The sequence below is a fragment of the Corapipo altera genome, unplaced genomic scaffold (assembly GCF_003945725.1).
Source record: "Corapipo altera isolate COAL_440 unplaced genomic scaffold, ASM394572v1 24, whole genome shotgun sequence".
In the NCBI taxonomy this organism is placed as follows: domain Eukaryota; kingdom Metazoa; phylum Chordata; class Aves; order Passeriformes; family Pipridae; genus Corapipo; species Corapipo altera.
In genome coordinates, this window is record NW_020884903.1 from 4,126,192 (window position 1) to 4,145,574 (window position 19,383).

The window sequence follows — 19,383 nt, forward strand, 5'->3', positions numbered from 1 at the left end:
CACTTAATTGCCTTTCTGAGGACTCTTTCTGGAGATATTCTACCCCAGACACAGTCCAAACTCTATTTGTGGCACCCTCCTTAGCTTCCTTAGAGTGAATTTCATGTTGCTTGGCAGAGAATACCAAGTTGCTAAACCCTTCAACGTGCATCATCTTCTTAAAAACAGTGCAGAAAAATTAAAATGGAAAAGGTTTATACTAAATGGTGATTTGACATTTCCTGATGAGGAGAATATTTTTTTAAGCGGTGTGATTGATTTCTTCTCTTTAAAGACTGAGCAATTTTTTGAGGCCAAAAGGCTTTGGAGGATTGTTAATGAAATGAGAAGTCTCTCTTCCCTGAGTTACTGTTCATCAGATGTCAAAGATGATAGCTGAAGCTGAGAATTATTACCATCAGAACAGCCGTTTTGTAAACTGATAATCTCTGTTCTAGCCCTGGGGAACAACCCTCTCCGTGACAATAGTAAATAAATAATACATGGCTCTGAGCCTTTCACCTCAGGGCACTCTAGGCCCTGACTTAATGCCATCAGGGTATAATTAGTATCAGTATTACCATCTGATTGGAAAAGAAGAAATGTACGATTTGCTTAAGTGATTTTCCACAGGATACATGGGGAGCTGGTGGCAAAGCAAGTGGATGTTTCACAGCCAACAAGCCAAGAGAGTGGGAGCACCCACAGCAGAACCTTTGGCGCTCAAACAAGATACTGATATGGAAGATACTGATATGGAAGATACTGAAGAGAAGCCTTCATCCTCTCTGTCCACACTAGATCTCTTTATTTACTCAAACTAGCCCTCTCTGTAATGAGCAATTTCAAATGCATTCTTTACTTTTACTTAATTAAAATTCATGGCTCTTGATTAAAGTCTAAATCAGAGACATTCCACAGATGCAGCCATGATACATGCAGGGGAAAAAAATCACCAAGGAACAAATTTAGCTCCTTTTTTTTCCCCCCACATACCAGATTGGTCCCAGCTGCAAACCAGTAAACACTGTAAAACTATACTATACTAAGTACTGTAAAAACACTGTAAAACTATACTAAGTTTTCATGTAAACCAGCTTTTGTATAGCAGTATGCATTAAAAATAGCAGTGAGGAGAAAGCATAACCGATTATTATAAAAATCAAACATAAATGTGGACACCTGCACATAAAAATTAGCATGTAATCATCTACTCACAACCTGCTACCATTACATTTTAATATATAAATATGGATTTGCCATTTAAAAAAATAACTGCAAATAGTACTTAGTTACCTTTGGGTGAAACCCAAAGCCTTAAAAATGGTGATTCCAAACAAGAAGTACATTGCTCATAACTTTCAAAAAAATAACTTCATTTATCATTGACATTTAATTATTTCAGCCATTTATTTGTCTCACTATTAAAGCTGTCAGCATTAAGTAGGAGAGTGCTATCTCTAAATAATAGCCAACATGAAACTGATATTGTTTTGTACTATCTAGACATTTCCATTTAAAAGGAAATTGCATAGACACTGATACAGACAGAGGGGGCATGCTACATCATTTCCAAAACAGCTCATGATAAAATTTTATGGTGAATTAAAGTACTATAAGTAGATATACATTTACCATCTTGCATTATGCAGATAGTATAGTGTTTTAGTTAACATAGTTGTTATATAGTGTGTATGTGACACCACACAGCAAGCTCAAGCAGCAGTGTCCAAGAACGAAGCGCTTTGGTACTTCCCATTATAAGGTATTCACGCTGCTGCTCCTGTACATCTACTGTAGAGACAAGTTTATGATACCACATGATAACCACAGTATTTACACAGAGTTACCCCTTTGAATATCCCTAAAGCACGATTAGGAGCTGTAAAACTCCCTGCTCTACTTAGGATGACTTCTAAACTTCTGTAGAAGAGTGACCAAGTTGGAAAACGAAAAAGCGGCATTCCCTGCTGAATGCAACTGAATGCCACTCAGCACAACTACGTCAGACCCTTGTGTTTACAAGAACAAAAGACTCTACAATGCCCAGCTGGACAAACTGGTCAAAGTCCTTTCCTCACATTCTCTATGTCTTGCTTGAAACATATGAAATCTTGCTTATGAAAATACTGTCCACACACAGCTGTTACTGCAACTAAAGTAAGTACTGTAAGATGCTAAATACTGCAAAGAAATAAATGTTTTCAAAAAACACACCAAAACCCCTGTTACAAGATTCTCAGCTTAGACATTCAAATTACTGGATATTTTTTATATTAATAACTTCAGCCTATATATTTAAATTCCCCCGTTGCAACACGGCCAAGCTAATACCACTGTCACAGTTGTTTGTGAAGAGCCTGAATATGAAGACAGGGTGCTGTTACCTATAAAGATGGATTGCTCAAGAAATACAGCGAATGATGCACATCTTGGAGGGGGAGAGGTGGGTAGAAAGGAGAGCTAATTGTGAATCACTGTGAAATTAAAAACTGTAGCTCAACACATATGCATAATAAAGAAAAATCAAGCCTGCAAGAGCAATACAACTCTTCAATTTCTCCATTAGTAAATGTTGACTCTACCCACGTTCACAGTTTTTAACTTTTGTGGGAGTGGGTGCTCCATGGGAGAAAAACACTATTAAATCTCTCCAGGTAGATATTTAAAGATCACAAAATGCCAGAATGAAAGCTATCTTGCTCCCACAGCAACCACAGAAATGAGGACTCTTACATCCACATGGAGAGATGACAAATCTGGAATTATTTTCATATGTCCTGAAATAGAAATGCCAACGTCACTGAGACAAATTAAACCAGTTATTTACCAAAAGCCCAGAATCTGACAATCTTCAAAACATTTTGAATGTTTGCACTATGACGGAAGGTGGGTGAGAACAGGCAGCTCCAGTTATTGCTGTCTGTTAGTGCAGTACTTTTGACAGTCTGAAACACCAAAATACTTCCTAATAGGAACATCTGTTCCTTTCCTAATTTTTGCTCAGAGTACTGAGCAGCCATGGACAGATCAAGCTACTCTTTTAAACACAGCATCATATTAATAAAAAGAACAATGAAGATTTCATGTTGCATCTGACTTACTTAAAAAATTTACTAGCCTCTTATCATTAGTAGCACGTGTGTTTTCACAAGCTACCAAGTCTAAAACTACTACCTATAAATTGAAAGCAAAAATTGCTTTTAATAAAAATTTTGCCAAACATCCATTTTGATTGATAGAAAGAAACATAATCCGCTTTTTCTAGACTGCCTAAAAATTAAGATTTAAGATTCTTGTCCTTTTCTCCTCTTCTCAAGAGCCACAATGATTTTCTCTGATGGGAATACATATAATCAGCTTTGACCCATAATAGTCAGGTAAAAGATGCTGTATGTATGCAACCTAATGAAAGCTGTAATTCTATGTGAATCCTTCAGGCTCTGCGCATTCCATATCAAGCTACAGTCTTATTATTGAACATGCTTTGCACAGTCTTCAAGCAGACCCTACAGCAGGATTCAAGTTACTGAATTTAAGGTTTCCAATAAGAAAGAAGTGATTTTTCTAGCACCATGTCAGGAGCAGTTGTCAGACTGAACCACAGTCTGCACCACAGACAGTCCTACAGGTACCTGCAGCAGATTGTAATCTCAATTCATGTTTATGCCCAGAGTTCACTTTGACAATCTATCTAGTTGACAAGATAGCAGGCCAAAAATAGATCCTTACAGGGATTTTGTACACAGTGAGAGCCTGGATGAGCAGAGGAGCAGCTGTGCCTCCAAGACATACCATATAATGAAGAAAATCTTTTCTGAAGAGGCAGGAGCTTGCTTAGCAGAAGATGAATTAAAAGCTAGTCTGACAAAAGCAAAATTAGATGACCCAGGGGTTCCCATTCAAACAAAACGACTATTCTGATTGCATACAGTAATCAAGGTCCTGAGGGGACTGTTCCTCTTTCGCAGCAAGTAGAAAGAACACTTAGCACAGTTCTCTGAATTGTTAGGGGGAAGACAGATAACATCATTACCTGGGTTTCTATTTCACCCTCTTGATTTAACATTTAAGCAACATCTGCTGCAGAAAATAAATACAATCAGATAGTCTAAATCCAGATCTCGATTAGAAAAGTACTTTCAGCTCAAACATAAAAGGCATTCATGCTACACACTTTCTGCCTCTCTCATCTGTCTCCCTCCCCCCCCTCTGATTTTTTCTCTGGTGGAATCACGGCTTTCTTACCATCAAAGATTGTGTCAGAATTTGTCAGGAAAGGAAATACATCTCAACACTGAATATTCTAAGACAATGCTTCCATTGTAACTAATGACAGGGGAAGATAAGTAAATACAAGGTATAAATATTGATATTGACCAAATACATGCCTCTGAAAAAGGGATATAAAATGTCCTTCTAGAGATAAGGACCCCTTTAGATTGATTGCTAGCTTATCAGGAAGAGCTTCTTAATGCTGAAAAAAATATAACCCAAAAGGACAGAAAGAAAGGGAGACACCAATAAATATTAAATTGGTTCTGATAAAAAGAGTACCTCAAGTCAATCTTACAAGCACCCTTATGAGAATCTAGGAGGAGGAGATTCATGAACACTCTCCAGCTTGCTTTGGCTTATTGTCTTGACTTGAAAGTGACAGTAGAATATGCTGAAAATAACTGAGCTCAACTTCTAAAAATGGAAGATTTAATTTTTTTTACATTGAGTATTCCTTGAAAATTCATAACAGATCTTGATAAGTTTTCAAGCGCTGTGATACAGGCAATAGATAATATAAGTTTTCAACCCCTGTAGGTTTTCCTTTCCCATCACACTGTCATTCATGGTAGCACTTTACATTCTGGAATTCCAAAAACTATACTGTAAATCAACAGAAATGTTCTCTCCAATGAGAAAAGTCTAAAAGAGTCTCTCAGTTGAAAGCATGACAGGACTTTTGAGATGACTCTTAAGGTTATCACAAAAGCAACGCAAGGTATTTGTTCAAGCATATGATGCATAAGCATGTCTTTCATAATCGTAAATGCCTGCCACATGGAAAACAAAATACACTACATGTGTTGGTTTCATGTTTTCCCTCTCAATGCACTATGAAAATTTAAGATGCCATTTAAAACCCATGAACATTAGTATCTGTAAGAAATAATAATTTCAAGATTCTCAGAAAAAAAAAAAAGAAAAGACAAGAAGAAGATAAAAGAAGGAAAAGAACATTTCAGATTTGACAAATTCTAGTGATTCTCTTGACTTACCATGACCTTCCTTAAGGTGTAGCGTTTGGATCTAATATCATCCATCAGCATCTCATAGGGTGTGAGCTGATATTCTATTGGGAGTGGGTTGTACTGACGCTCTTGAACTTTCTTAAGTTTAACACCATTCCGTAAATCTCGCATCACTTGCACCCAAAAACGAGCCTGAAGGGAAAAGAGAGAGAAATTTTATTTGATATCTTACCTTGAATAACAACTCATATTAAATCGAAGTTGTTAGTTTTCCTTCCAGGGCACCACCAAATATGTACAGCTGAACTATTTTATTTTTAACACATCAATCAAAATCCATTTTATTTTATATAAGCCTATTTTTAACACTCGTGAATGTAACAAAACTTTGTTGCAACTCAGCAGACTCACCTCAAATACAGAAAAAGAATTTGAAATTCTCATACTTTACATCTGTATTCCCATTTCAAGTATACTGCAAGCATGCCTTTAAAGTTTTTAGACTTATACCTAATACTATGCAAATTAAAATGATGACTGAATCTGAAACATTGTTGCCCAGAACTTCATTGCAAAATTTCCCAGTAGTTGTTCTTCAAACAGAAATCTTAGAATGGACTCCAAATCCTAAGATCCAGCAATATCTTCTCAGTAGTCAACTTCCTTTGGCTCTGCCTGTAAGAGCAACACACACTAACACTTCCCTCTCATTTTCTGGGAAGCAGAATGGCTGGAGAGAAGAAAAAAAAAGTGGTGGATAGAAGACTGGGAAATTGAAATCAAGTCCTTTAAAGAACCTCATAATATTCATCTATGAACTGGTAAGAATAGAAACTAGAAAATAAAAAAAAGCTATTTCCTGGTTAAGAGCTTCCCTGTAACCTTTTTCTTTCATCGTTGGAAAACCTCAGCTCTGTCTACTCCCTGACTGCCCCTCTGAAGGTGAGTCAGCATGATTCCCGCCTAAATATCCAGTCTCTTTAAACTGCAAAAGCTTCTCCATGAAAGCAGTCTAAAGGAAATGTATTGCTTCAATACTTCTATTGTTTCATCTGTCAGGAAATGAAAGTTGAGACTCATTTGGTTCTAATTTGTCATTAGTTACTATTAATTCATATGGTAAAAAGAACAGAGACTGATTTTAACATAGTACCATACAATGGTTTGGGTTGGAAGGGATCCTAAAGCTCATCTAGTTTCAACCCCCCTGCATTGGGCAGGGACACTTTCCACTAGATCAGATTGCTCAGATCTGTTCCTGTGCTCCATCACCCTCATTGTAAAGAATTTCTTCCTAATATCTCATCTAAACCTACTCTCTTTCAGTTTAAAGCTATTCTTCCTGTCCTATCACTACAGGCCCTCGTTAAAAAGTCCCTCTCCAGCTCTCTTGTGGGCCCTCTTTAGGAAGGGTGTGATAAGGTCTCCAGGAGTCTTCTCTTCTCCAGGCTGAAAAACCTCAACGCTCTCAGCCTGTCTCCACAGGAGAGGTGCTTCAGCCCCCTGATTATCTTCACGGCCCTCCTCAAAACTCACTCCAACAGGTCCATGTCCTTCTTATGTTGGGGAACCCAGAGCAGGACACAGTGTTTCAGGTGGGATTTCATGAGAGTGAAGGTAATGACACCCTAAGTAAGCTTTATAAAGAAATATAAATTACTAGTAATGATGCTGAATCACTATTTAATTGTTGCCTTACCCAGTCAGCATTTTTTAAGTCATCAAGATCTGTGCTGGATTCATCACTTCCCTCTTTGTCCATTTCCTGAATCTTCTTCAGGTTCTGCCAATGAAAAGGAGTCAATAAATGAATGATGGTGTTACTCTCAAGTAAAATTTCAGCTTGATTTTTGACATCTCTTGTATCAGGTTGTTTGGTTATTCTACTGAATGTTTTATGACTTGAATAGTAATACTGTAAAAGTAACTTGAAACACTATTTGAATGTATTTCTCTTCCTTGAAAAGCGTACCTTAAATAATGGGCAAAAAATGTTAAGTTTTGAGTATGAAAGTACTTCAGGTACTAACATGCTGGAGGAAAAACTATACATGGAAACTTCAATCCCTAAAATTTAGCTATGCACAGAAAAAAAGCAAACAACCACCTGGCAGGTCTGTTAAACTACAACACAGAAAGGTAAGGATCCCATTCATACCAAAATTATTGTTATTTGTTGAATTCAAGACTTCATTTTTTAGAAGGAGAAATTCCCAGAACATTAGTTGTCAGGAGAAATAATCTACGAGAAATCTTTACACTGAACAGACTTGTATATATATTGTAATTAATTAGTCTGTATAACACGGGTATAGGTTCTGAAATATCAATAATAAAATCATGTAAGTAAGAGAAACATCTTTCAAAGATGAAAACTGTTATTTGTGGACAAGATCAGATCATGAAAATATGGAGAAGATTGTGTGCAAAGGGGCAAAAAGAAGCTTTCATACAAATAAGAATGTGAAAAATGATTAAAAGTTAGAACACACCAAAGAACAGGCAAGCTTGCATACAGACAAATGCAAGAAAAAAATTTGGAAGGCTGTGGTTTTAAGCAAATTATTTTTTATGCATTAACTCCTGCATATTCATAATGTTGTTTTATTTTTGTTTATTTCTGTATTGAAATGTTCTGGAATGAGTAGTACAAACAAATTCTCAATGACGTACTTTACTTTCACAGAGAGCTTTACAAAAAATCTTTAACAATGTTTAATTTGATTTCTTTTCTACATACTCACTAGTATATTCAAAATGGATAGTTAAGTCCTCTGCTAACTACTTCTTTATTTTATATGAGACTAAAGCAACAGATCAGAGGTGTGACAGACATATTTATCAAAAGTATATTTCTTACTTTTAAGCACTCAAGCTCTTCCTCTAATGGTACTGAACAATCAGTCTCAATTCAGCTTCTAAGTTTTCAAGAAAAAATAAAAGCAAATATTTTTTAAAACTTTTTTTTTCCTGGGAGTAAAACTTCCAATTTCCAAACTGCCAACATTTCAGTGTAAGAAATGGAAGCATGGGAAGAGTGCTTAACTTGCACATTTAACAGCACAAGTATTTCCCAAACCTGGCTACAGAGATAGCAAATGTGAGTCAGCTACCACAGAGGTTTTGGAAAGAGACCAGATGGGTTCTTTATTGTCTTATTTAATAAGCAACACAATTGATTTCACATCAAGGAGGAAATACTACCATTACCCTATATAAATAAAATATATAATTTACATGAAGACTCTCAAAACCATAAATCACCTACACTAACAGAAGCAGACAGATCACAGGACAATGTGGGAACATTCTGGCATGACTTGCAGTATCACAACAGGATACCTAATTGGGAAAGAATGTCTTCATGGAAACTTGTGTTGTCCTGGTGCTGTGGTCAGCAGTCAGTCTGACACTTATAGGCAATTGCCCTTTCCAAGGGAAAAAAAAGAAAAATGGAAAGAACAAATAAAGGCCTTGCTTATATGTATTTTGCTATCCAGGGTTTCTTCTTTTCTGTATCACACAGTTGCAATAATAATTTCAAATACAGTATCTGTGAACTGTAAATTACTTGCTTTCTAGCAAACTGCTAACATTTATTGATAATCTGCAAAACATAAAATTGTTCTGATACTTTCTCCTTTTCTCTTTGTAACCAAAAAGTAACTTTAGTAAATGAGCTCACAAATGTCAGATTTGCTGCTCCTTTTCATACTGCAAGGTACACATTAATTTTTAAAAAAATAACGTATTCCAGCTGCTTAAGCTATACTTCAACCATTCAACACGATTGGTGACAATTACCCATCTCAGCAACCATGTTCTCTTACCATACAGTTTATTGGGTTGCTTTATGCCCAAAGGCTAATGTGTTTGACTGACATAAATATTCCATGAAGCTAAAAAGATTACAACCTGTTTTTCTTAACAACAGAAAATAAGAAGAGGGGAAAAAAACCCCATGAGCAGCTAAAAGATCTTCTAAATAAGGCAATCTAATTAATTTCTCTGGAACATAGCTAGAGGGGGAGTTTCTACTCGAGAAAGCACAGGTGTAAGTGATGCCGGCTACCATGCACTGGAGAGCTGCAAGAGCAAAACCTGCCAGCCAGGAGATCTCTCCAAGTACAGTTTATAGTACAAATGAATTGGTACAAGCACAGGCTACTGCCAAAGCCAGGCTTCTATTATGCCCCACTCTCATGCTTAGTGCTCTGTCTGCTGCTCTTGTACCAGCAGACACCCATTTCACAGGGATAGTTCAATCCCCTTCCTAGCACCTGGCTCAGATCCCTAAGTGCTGCCCGCTATGCAATCAGTGGGAGAAGAGTACAAAATAAAGGAATTTCCATCATTATAGAAGTTACAAAGCTTTGGAAGACTGGGGAGAAAATAAATCAGCAAGTGCTCTACCCTTGCCGTTAGTTCTTAGGATGGCTTCTTTAACTCTTCCACACCTGCCAGGTACTGCTTAGGAAGGAATAAATTCACTGTGACAAATGATTATGTTTAAACTCCTACACTAAATGGAACATTAGGATTTCCCTCCAGCACCTCCAGCCATCATCAGTGCGTTTCTGCCTCTGCTTCATTGTAAATAATAGAAACCAACACCTTTAAAATACAATAGACCCTTTATCATAACTCAGCTGTGATCCAAAACCTGCGACTAACCTCAGCTGCTGTAGCCACTTGTGCTTACCCTTGGGACAATGGCTTAAGAAAAGCTATTACAGCAAAATAAATACATGCCCTAAAAGAATTTCCATTTCAGAAAGTAGTAACATCTTAAAATGGTTATTCTAAATGATCTAAATGATCCCAGAACCTCAGATCCATACCACAGACCTGATTCAGTCTGAGTGTTTGTTCAGGAAATAAGGTTTAGAAGTGTACAAAATGTGTTTCAAGAGCTTATCCTCTTTTTTTAAACCATTACAGCATTTGGCCATTTTTTTAAAAGACTGCATTTTGTGACAAAAGCTAGTAATAAAAATATCAAATGTCTTCAAACCTCTTGCTGCACTATTAAAAGCAGGCACTTGATTTGCTGCTGCTGCGTGGCCCACATTTGAGATGCACTCTTCTGTGCTCAGTGACAGATGGGAGTTTATATAAGACACTTGTCAGCACAGTGTCAAAGACTTGTTTCCATAAAATGCTCTCTAAAGCACAATGCTTCAATGAATATGGTATTCTAGGGAATTCAGATCTGAACTTTGTCTTTCACCAATTGCAGAACACGGGCTACTGCAGTTTCCAGTTTATACTCTTAATTAGGAATGATTTGTTCACTAATTGAATTGATTCTTACTCACTATCTGTGAAGCTAATAAAATATCCTTGCACATTTAGGCTCAATTTAAAAATATATAATAGGCACATGGGGAAAACCTGCTTTTACATATCTTCAGCTATTCAAATTGGGTTTAAATTCCAAGGGTTTGGCCAGCAGCATTACCCTGGTTCTTTGAAAAGACCCAAATCCCATGTGATTCACACATGGGGATAGGATCAGTTAAATCAGTCCCTGAAAACCTCTTGAGTTGATATCAGACAAAGGTTTCACATATAGTGGTATGGGTTGATGCACTTTGCTCAGTTCTGGAGAGGGCAATAGTCCCCATGCTGCTCAACATAACTATGCTGTTTAACAGGAGGAAAAAAACCCAAACCAACTGCATGGAACACTGATTTAGTGACAGTGCCTGCACCACTTAAGAAAATAAAACCAAATCTTCCCCCACCAAACACTAACCGGCAACATTTTCCTGTATTATAAATCTCCTAAACTGAGGGATCAGAGGGATCACAATGCGGTTGCAAGCCTGACAACAGTACAGTTGCAAGAGTGGAGTCACTGGAGGCCTGGAAGTGTAGACGAAAGTGAAGTTGTGAGCAGAAAAGTTTGTGAATCCATTTCTTTCTCCAGCTGTGCTTTCTGAAAATCCAAGCAGCAGGGTATTTGACAGCTTTCACAGTCACAAGACTTTTAAGAGTAACTTGGCTAATGACTGTATTTCCAAAATAAGTTACCCATTAACATTATTTAGGTACCTATTAACTATATCTATTATCATATTTTGTACGAATAATACAGCAGTATAGCCAGGTTAAATGGCAAGTAACACCTGACTTTTTTCATTAGAACTGTTTTCCAATTGAATCTTTGCATGACATGAAACTAGGAAAAATGAATGGAAAAATTTAATTTCTATGCATGTACTTAATTAGATTTGTATGTTTACATTTCATACAGATCAGATTGAAATATATCCAGGCAGAGTGAAAGAATTATGTTTTTACATCAGAAAAGACAGAAATGTTTTAAAAGAACAGTACAAAGATGACAGATTGGGAGCTTTCTCTGTGTTCTACCAAAAACTTAATTACAAGGCACACTGTGGATAATGAAATTATGGATGAGTTTTTAATAAGCATGGACTTTCCCTGCAATCAGAGATGTAGGCAATTATAAAAATATACAAAGTCTTAATTAGTCTGGAAGGAATATTAATCTTGATGCTTTAGGGTGTACATCAATCTCTAAATATTTCTGAGATATAAGTCAAACCTTATGTGACAGATCTGCCTACTGGACACATCTTCTATTTTATGCTGGCCAGCATCACATGATGTTTTTTAGCACCAGCTGCGCCAGCTGTAGAGCTTATCACCCACAGCCCTCTCATGAACGATTAGCTCTGCTACAGGCCAGTATCACCCTTTACTGGTACCACTCACAGAGTCACAAAGTGTTTGAGGTTGGAAGGCACCTCTGGATTCAGCTGGTCCAGCTCCCCTGCTCAAGCAGGGCCACACAAGGCCAGTTGCCCAGCATCATGTCTGGTCAGCTTCTAAATATCTCCAAGAATGGAGACTCCACAATCTCCCTGGACAACCTGTGCCAGTGCTTGGCACAGCTGTGCCACCCTCACAGCAAAAAAAGTATTTCCTGATGTTCAGAAGGACCCTCCTGTGTCTCACTGTGTGTCCAGTGCCTCTGGTCTTGTCACTGGGCAGCATCCTCCCTTCTGGTATTTGTAGACAATGATGAGATCCCCCTGAGCCTTCTCATTTCCAGACTGAGCAGTTCTGGGTCTCTCAGCCTTTCCCCACAGGAGAGCTGTTTGAGTCCTTCATCATCTTCCTAGCCCTTCAGTGGGCTCTCCAGTGTGTCAACGTCTCCCTTGCACTGAGGAGCCCAGAACTGGATGCAGCACTGCAGCTGTGGCCTCCCCAGTGCTGAGTAGAAGGGAAGGATCATCTCTTTTGGCCTGAAGGCAACACTCCTCCTAATACAGCCCGGGACACCAGAAGGCTCCTTTGCAGCAAGGGTACATTGCTGGCTCACTCAGCCATTAAGTGCACATGGAACATTAACTCCAGTTAAAGGCAAAACCGGGCAGTAACGGGGAGCTGAAGGAGGACTAGGGCAGATATCCCATCAACATATCAACAAAGCAGGTCCTTAATGTGGACAGCATCACAGGTGAGTCCCCTGTATGATCCAGAGAAGCAATTTCTGCATTCCTTTGCTTGTATAGTCTCTCCCTGCCTCTCTCAGTCACAACTGATGCCATTTCTGAGCAACGTGTGTGACCTTTTCAGATACTTCACAGCAGGAACATTTGCTTTATCTCATGGACATAATTTACTTGCGCCTACAGTTCTTTCCATGGCTAGGTGCCAACAAAGGTTATCTCAATGACTTCTGGGCAATCCTGAAAAAGATTAATCTTTTCTTTTACATGGGTCCATTTTTAGCAGTTACTGTCTTGCCCCTTGCCACACATATGTGCCTTTCCTCTACCTTGTGGACCATTTTTCCCCAAAACAATTTAAAGAAAAAATTTAAAAAAGGGGGAAATCCCCTTTCTGTAGAATTTTCCTACTGCAGTTTTGAAAGCTCACTTCTTGAGATGAAAAACAAGCTGTACTCCATCTTTTACTCATCATCTGTAAACGCTTAAACAACAGGGCACAGACTTAGGTGGTCTTGGCCCACCAAAAGACCACTTCTGGATGACATCAGAATGGTACCCAGGGTGGGTCTGCAATAAGGGGACCTTTCACAGAGGCTAAGCAGCACACAGATGCTGCCAGTAAGCTGAAAAAACACCCCAGTAAACTTGCAAGAAAAATTTCACCTTGCAAAAAGACGTTAGATCAAATTAGTTAACTAAATTTCAATCCCAATGGAATTGCTGCTGCTATTGCACAGAAATATTTTTACTAGTTACCCTAATTTTTAATTGTTTAGTTTTTTAAACTCTTGCAATAGTAGTATCACATCTTTCTCAACTCTGGGCTGTCCTGTGCATCCACTACACTAAATGTTTCATTCTCTTTAAGAATGAAAATACCATCTCCATGTCTTCAAGTCAGCTTTACTTCTGACCTTTCATACACAGGGAATCAGACTGGAAATAACCACATGGCATCAATTAAGTGACAAAGTGCCTTAAACATTCTATTTGACATCCACTGAGATGACCTGAACAGGTCACTCATTGCTTCATCATTTCTGATTAATACAGTCACCCAAATGCATGCCAGTAAAATTTTTATTGAAACTATGCTCCATTTGCAATATAACCAATATAATGGTGATGTTCACATGATATACTGGGGAGCATGTGACTCCTCAGTATATATATTAGTAACAAAACATATTATGACCCTATAGACCCACCCCTCCTACCTCCTGATCTATCCCTCACGAAATCCTGCAACTTTCAAAATACTGACACGTTTTTTGAGGGGAAAATTGACTCCAGCATCACAGCAGTATTTTTTTTCTGCCTCTTGGACAGTTTATTTCCCTTCTAAACCTGTAGTATCAGGTAGGTCAGATTTGGTTCTCTCCAAGCAAGTGAATTTCTGCAGATAAAAATCCTCCCTCTTCCACTACAGTGAAGGTGGCTATTTAAGTGTTTACTGAGTAAAAAACCACAAACCTCACATTCTTGAGAAACAGATATCCAGATGCCATTCAGTGGCCCTAGAAGGAATCCAAGTAATTTCAAAGTAATTTTTATCCATAGAAAAGCTATTTTAAGTAATTTTAGAGGATATCTCCCCCCCTTTGGTGTTTTTAATTTCATGTCGATCTCACATCCACAACTGTGTCTAGATCTGAGGGATTCTAAAGCAGGATCTCCAAATAAAGCTGTTACTTTTTAAAATAAACTAACAGTACAAAATTCCTGACATCTTTAGTGTCAAACCCACAATATTACACAGTATAAGTTTGGGTTTTTTTAATTGGAGTTGATAAAAACTGGTTTTTTCCCCACAGTTATCTGCCAATGCAATCACCACAAAGTCATGACAACAAAGTGTCCTCACTGAAGTATTCTGTGTTTATCTCCTTTATACCCAATACTCATATGACAATAAAAAAACAAAGAAAGATCTTTTTTACTCAAAGAGTATTTAACTGTACTCCTTGTGACTTAAGGTTCTGCTATGTATTTGTGAGACAGAAGAGTACATAAACAATACCACAGCTTTTACTAGCACAAACCTAGTGTGATCATATGATCCCTGCTTGCCTCAAGTATAAACTATAGAGGTCATTTTAAAATGGTGTAATGAGATTTACAGCATTCCATGTCATATTTTCTTTATACTTGATTTTTAATTTTGGACACTACATTATTTTCAAAATTAAATACCTCCCAAATTTATAGTTGGATAAAAGCTACAACCAAGGATCAAACACATCATAAACCCAAAGTATTCAGATTCCAAAAGCTGCTTCCAAGATATTTCTTCTTAATTTCTTGTGTGCTGAGGGGCTGATCCAGAGTAAAACGAAATCAAAAGGTCAAAATTCTGGCCCTGGTAAAGTGCAGCAATTTTACTGATTCAGTAGGGCCAAAATTCCATCTACAAGGATTACTTCCTTTGACCCAAATGTGCTTTGAATCAATCCCTAATAGCCTGTGAGAAGCAAATGTTTTCTTTCATTTGGGATTAACTCATAGTATGCTCTATGCTGTGATCAGATGTTGTTGGGTTTTTATGCTCAATTATAAGGTGATTAAATAATTCGCAAATTCAAAATGTCCTACTTTTTTTTAATACTTTTAAAAAATTATTGTTAAGACTTGATTTTAAATGGTTATAACCCACAATATTTTACCTGGACATCGACAACAGAGATGCCTTATTACTGCTCACTGTGGCTGAGATGTTCAAGAACTTCTGGAAACATAATTCCTCTCTCAGCAGAAAGAGGAACTCCAAAGGGTCTTATCTTTGAGCTTCAACATTGACTTGCAATAGCTGTTAAATGAGGTACTTCCAGCACAGGTCCCTCAATTAATATACAGGTAGTTAGAAGCCGAGATGTGAAATTAATGATGTCAAGGTTCAAGAGACAAAATTCAGATTTAGCATGGAGCCACTGTATCTTGACTGTTCCCTGTATCAGGGGCACTGGATGAAGAAGTCCTGTAACACAGGCACTTCAGAAAACAAATGGCTCTTTAGCCATGCTGACACTGTTGAAATTATCCTGGTATGACACTGCTTCAGTTTAAAAACTGCTTTCCATTTGAGTAGGACTGGAGGAGATGTGGAGATGAAACTTGAACCCATGCAGCAAAAAAAAAAATCTCTGAAGGATTCTCCCTCTTGGATGATGCATCTCACCCAGGAAGGAAGGAGCACCAGCCCCTTACGCCTCTGACTGGTTTGCATCTTCCACCATCGGTGTGAGAATAAAAGCTCTCTTGTGCTGCTCTTAGGCTCATCTGACCCTTTGAAGAGCTGATCTAGCTCATTAACCTGACAAGGAATAACTCCTCTTTTTTTTTTTGTTTTGCTTGATATTTGCTGGGTTTGTTCCCTAGATCCAGAAGAAGGAAAACAGTGGGAGCATGTGTGCGTGGGTGGAACAGCTCTGCCTCTTTCAGCAGCAAAATTTTTAGGTCAGCCTGTAAAATCTTATCCTGCTTTTCAAAGGTACTGTAGATCTTGACTTAGAAAAGAAAATCCTTCAGGGATTTATTAAAGGAAATTATGAAAGCGCTGTTACTTGACAAGTTGGCTTTGGTGAAGAAATCAGCTTTAAGAAGCATGTTTCTCTTCCTGCTCTCCCCCTCACCCACCAGCTTTCCAATGTTACCAGCACCAGCACTGTGTAACTACAATTGTTCACAGGGCCATTCTGCAGTCCAGATCTGAAACTACCTGCATTAAATATCATCTTAAAAGTCACTCTTCAGCCAGATCATCTAATTGCAGTGGTTCATAGAATGGTCTTTCAGCCAACAATAACAGCCAAACAGGCAGCGAACATAAGCATTGTGACCTGCAGGCGAAAATTTTTCTATTTTTAAAGTTGGCTCTGCAGTGAAACCAATGTGACAGACAACAACCCAATCATACAGCAGAAGAGAAGCTGCTGACTGAGGACAAAATACGAGCAAGAAGAATCTCAGACAATTCTCAGCAAAGAGAATTCCCTCGTGAGAAGGAGCTGAGGAAGAACAAGTAAAGCTTTGACACTTCACAACATCCCTGAAACACCAGAGAAGCTTTTAGACTCAAATACATTGCATACATGCATGTAGGAATGGGTACATGTATGGAACGTGTTAATCTCCAAGAAAATCTTCTGTTTTACTCCCAAATAGACTAGTCCCAATCCATAACAAATTCTACAACCATCTGTAAATGGTTAAAGGCCAAAAGGAAAAAGAAAATCTCAGTTGAAGAACTGTTCTCCCTAAACTCTACAGATCATTTCTTCAAGCATCTGACATTCCTTGCTAGCCGGGTACTGAAGTGATTTTGTAAGCTGAATTCACACAGGGATGAGCTCAAAAGCACATAATCTTCACAGACTGCTTACCTCTTTTGCACTTTTAATTTTGGCCAAGAAAGTGTACAGCTCCATTGTTTCAGCAAACAGAGCCCGACATACTGCTTGATAGTGGTTCGGAGCCTCTGATCGGGTTGGCAGGTGGGCAGCACACAGCTAGGGAGACAAATAAATAACAATATCAAAACAATGCCCTATTGCTTTCATTAATGCTACAGAGCATGAGAAAACATGAAAGTGAATGCAACAGAATATCAAGGGCACAAGCATCCATGAGTCATTTCAGTTTAGTCAGAAATTGGGATGTATTTTCTAAACCTTCATTCTTATTTATTTTATGAGAAGAGCTCTGTAGGGATGGTAAGGGGACTGGTTGATCACATTCTGGAAAACTCTGAAAACCAAGACATTGCCTTTTCATTACCAAAAAAAACCCTCCAAACCTGCTAAACCTGTAAAACTCTGAAAGTCTACTGAAATCACTAATAATCATTCACTATTACTGATAAGCAGTCAGTCCAGAATTGCTTTTAGAGTAAATCATGCAGCTCCCATTTCTGACAAGAGTTTCACTGAGATTGGCCATTGTATTTCAAACAGAGAACCCGAATGTTATTAGCAACATTCTGTTTCAGGAACATCCAACTTCTACTACTGTAGAATAGCTCAGCACAGATACTAATAGTTGTAATATCTTTTTTCCCTAAGTCAAATCCATAACCTGTAAGTTTCAACATGGAAATCTCAGCTGGAAACAGTTAGAATAAAATAAATAATTTGTTCCCTAAACACTTAAAAAAACCCCCAACAACCCAAAACCAGAACTAGAGTATCCATATCATATATCATACTAGTCTATATATTAAAATAAAAGAAAATCTTTACCAAGGTCCTAAAATTTGTCTTGTTACTCTGGTTTTATAGTAGCTATATATTATATATATAGCTGTAGGTATAGCTATAGAGCTAAAACAAAGAACAAGCCAAAACCTGAGGGTGGCTACATTCAAATCTCCAGAACTAAAGCTTGAGACAAAAGCCTCTTTAGCAGAAGAGTCCTTAATTAGCCTAGTGGCATACTTGTCTAAATCTCTCCTGTTATTACAGTGAACGCTGTGGTTACAAAGGGCACGATGCATGTAAAGCCCAGGCTGTTTTTCCATATTGCTTTCCATTTGACTTAAATCCATCCTGCCACTAAAAGGTGAGGTCTTGTGGCCTCTAGCTGTAAGCATCCACTGATGCCCTCATGTGGGTATCAGAGTTCATGCCCTAATTCAGAAAGGATTACTCATTTGGACAAAAATTAACAATGTGAAGGAAATGGAGCAGGAGACAATTATTGTCCATGGCAGAGATACACTTGTAGTAGTGCAGGCAAAAAGGAGCAAGGAGAATGCACTGCTGGGGTGGGAAAAGGGAGGAAGGGCTGAACAATCGTGTTTGAGTACAGCCAGACTTAGATTGGTTCAATCTCACTGACAAGTTGCTTTCAGAGGTCATAGGTCCCTTGCTGTCTTTTATTTCTTCCCATTAGAATAGCAGTGCAGAGTTCAGTGGTCAGATTTGGTCGATTCCTTTGATAAATTTTTACAAGCACAATTTGTACTCCTGCAATGTCCTGTTCTGATTACTTTATGTACTCTTCTCTCTCTTCTTTCAGTTGTAAAAAAGAATATATATAAGGAAAGTTTATATATGTGAGTGTATAGTTTCATTCCTTCCTATATACTTTCCTTATATGTAGGGAATGCAAGGCAGGTGTTCAAGAAACTGCCTCCCTTTCAAATTTTATGCTGTTTTATAATGGATGGGCAAAATTTTCTTACAGTCTTCAAATTTATTTCTGGATAATCGCATGGACATAGTAGACAGAAAAACCAAACAAACAAAATCACCCTTTCCTTTTTTTTCTTTCTTTTGTCTTCTTTTTTCTCCTCCCCTTTTTAAATTTTTTTTCTTTTCTTTTTTCCTTTTTAACAAATCAGATCAACTCCTTTGTGCATAAAGGGAGAAAAACCAAAACAGATGCACCTCCAATGTGCGCAACAGTGACAACACATACCACAAAGAGAGAATCTATTAAATATTTCCCTTAACTTAATGAAAATATTAGAATATTTAAAAGAAAAAATTATGAGTATGGTTAATTTGTGTTCCTTTTTCTCAATAATGAATTGTGTCCTTACCTGCCTTACTATGTTTTCAGTAGGCTATTTCTGGTTATTAATTATTGTACAGATAAAAGAGTTTCATTCTAAAATACACCACTTACAATAATAATAATAATAATAATAATAATAATAATAATAATAATAATAA

At 37.7% G+C, this 19,383-nt stretch overlaps 1 protein-coding gene across 5 annotated transcripts in view; it reads right to left on the bottom strand.

Annotated features, from left to right (window-relative positions):
• SPIRE1 (spire type actin nucleation factor 1) overlaps window positions 1–19,383 on the bottom strand; it is a 126,823-nt gene that overhangs the window by 30,484 nt on the left and 76,956 nt on the right. For all 5 annotated transcript variants that reach the window (XM_027650987.1, XM_027650985.1, XM_027650988.1 and 2 more), the window contains exons 4-6: window positions 17,092–17,217; window positions 6,925–7,008; window positions 5,253–5,417 (exon numbers count right to left, since the gene is read on the bottom strand). In XM_027650987.1, coding sequence (XP_027506788.1) covers window positions 5,253–5,417; window positions 6,925–7,008; window positions 17,092–17,217 — 375 coding nt within the window. The remainder of the gene's footprint in view (window positions 1–5,252; window positions 5,418–6,924; window positions 7,009–17,091; window positions 17,218–19,383) is intronic.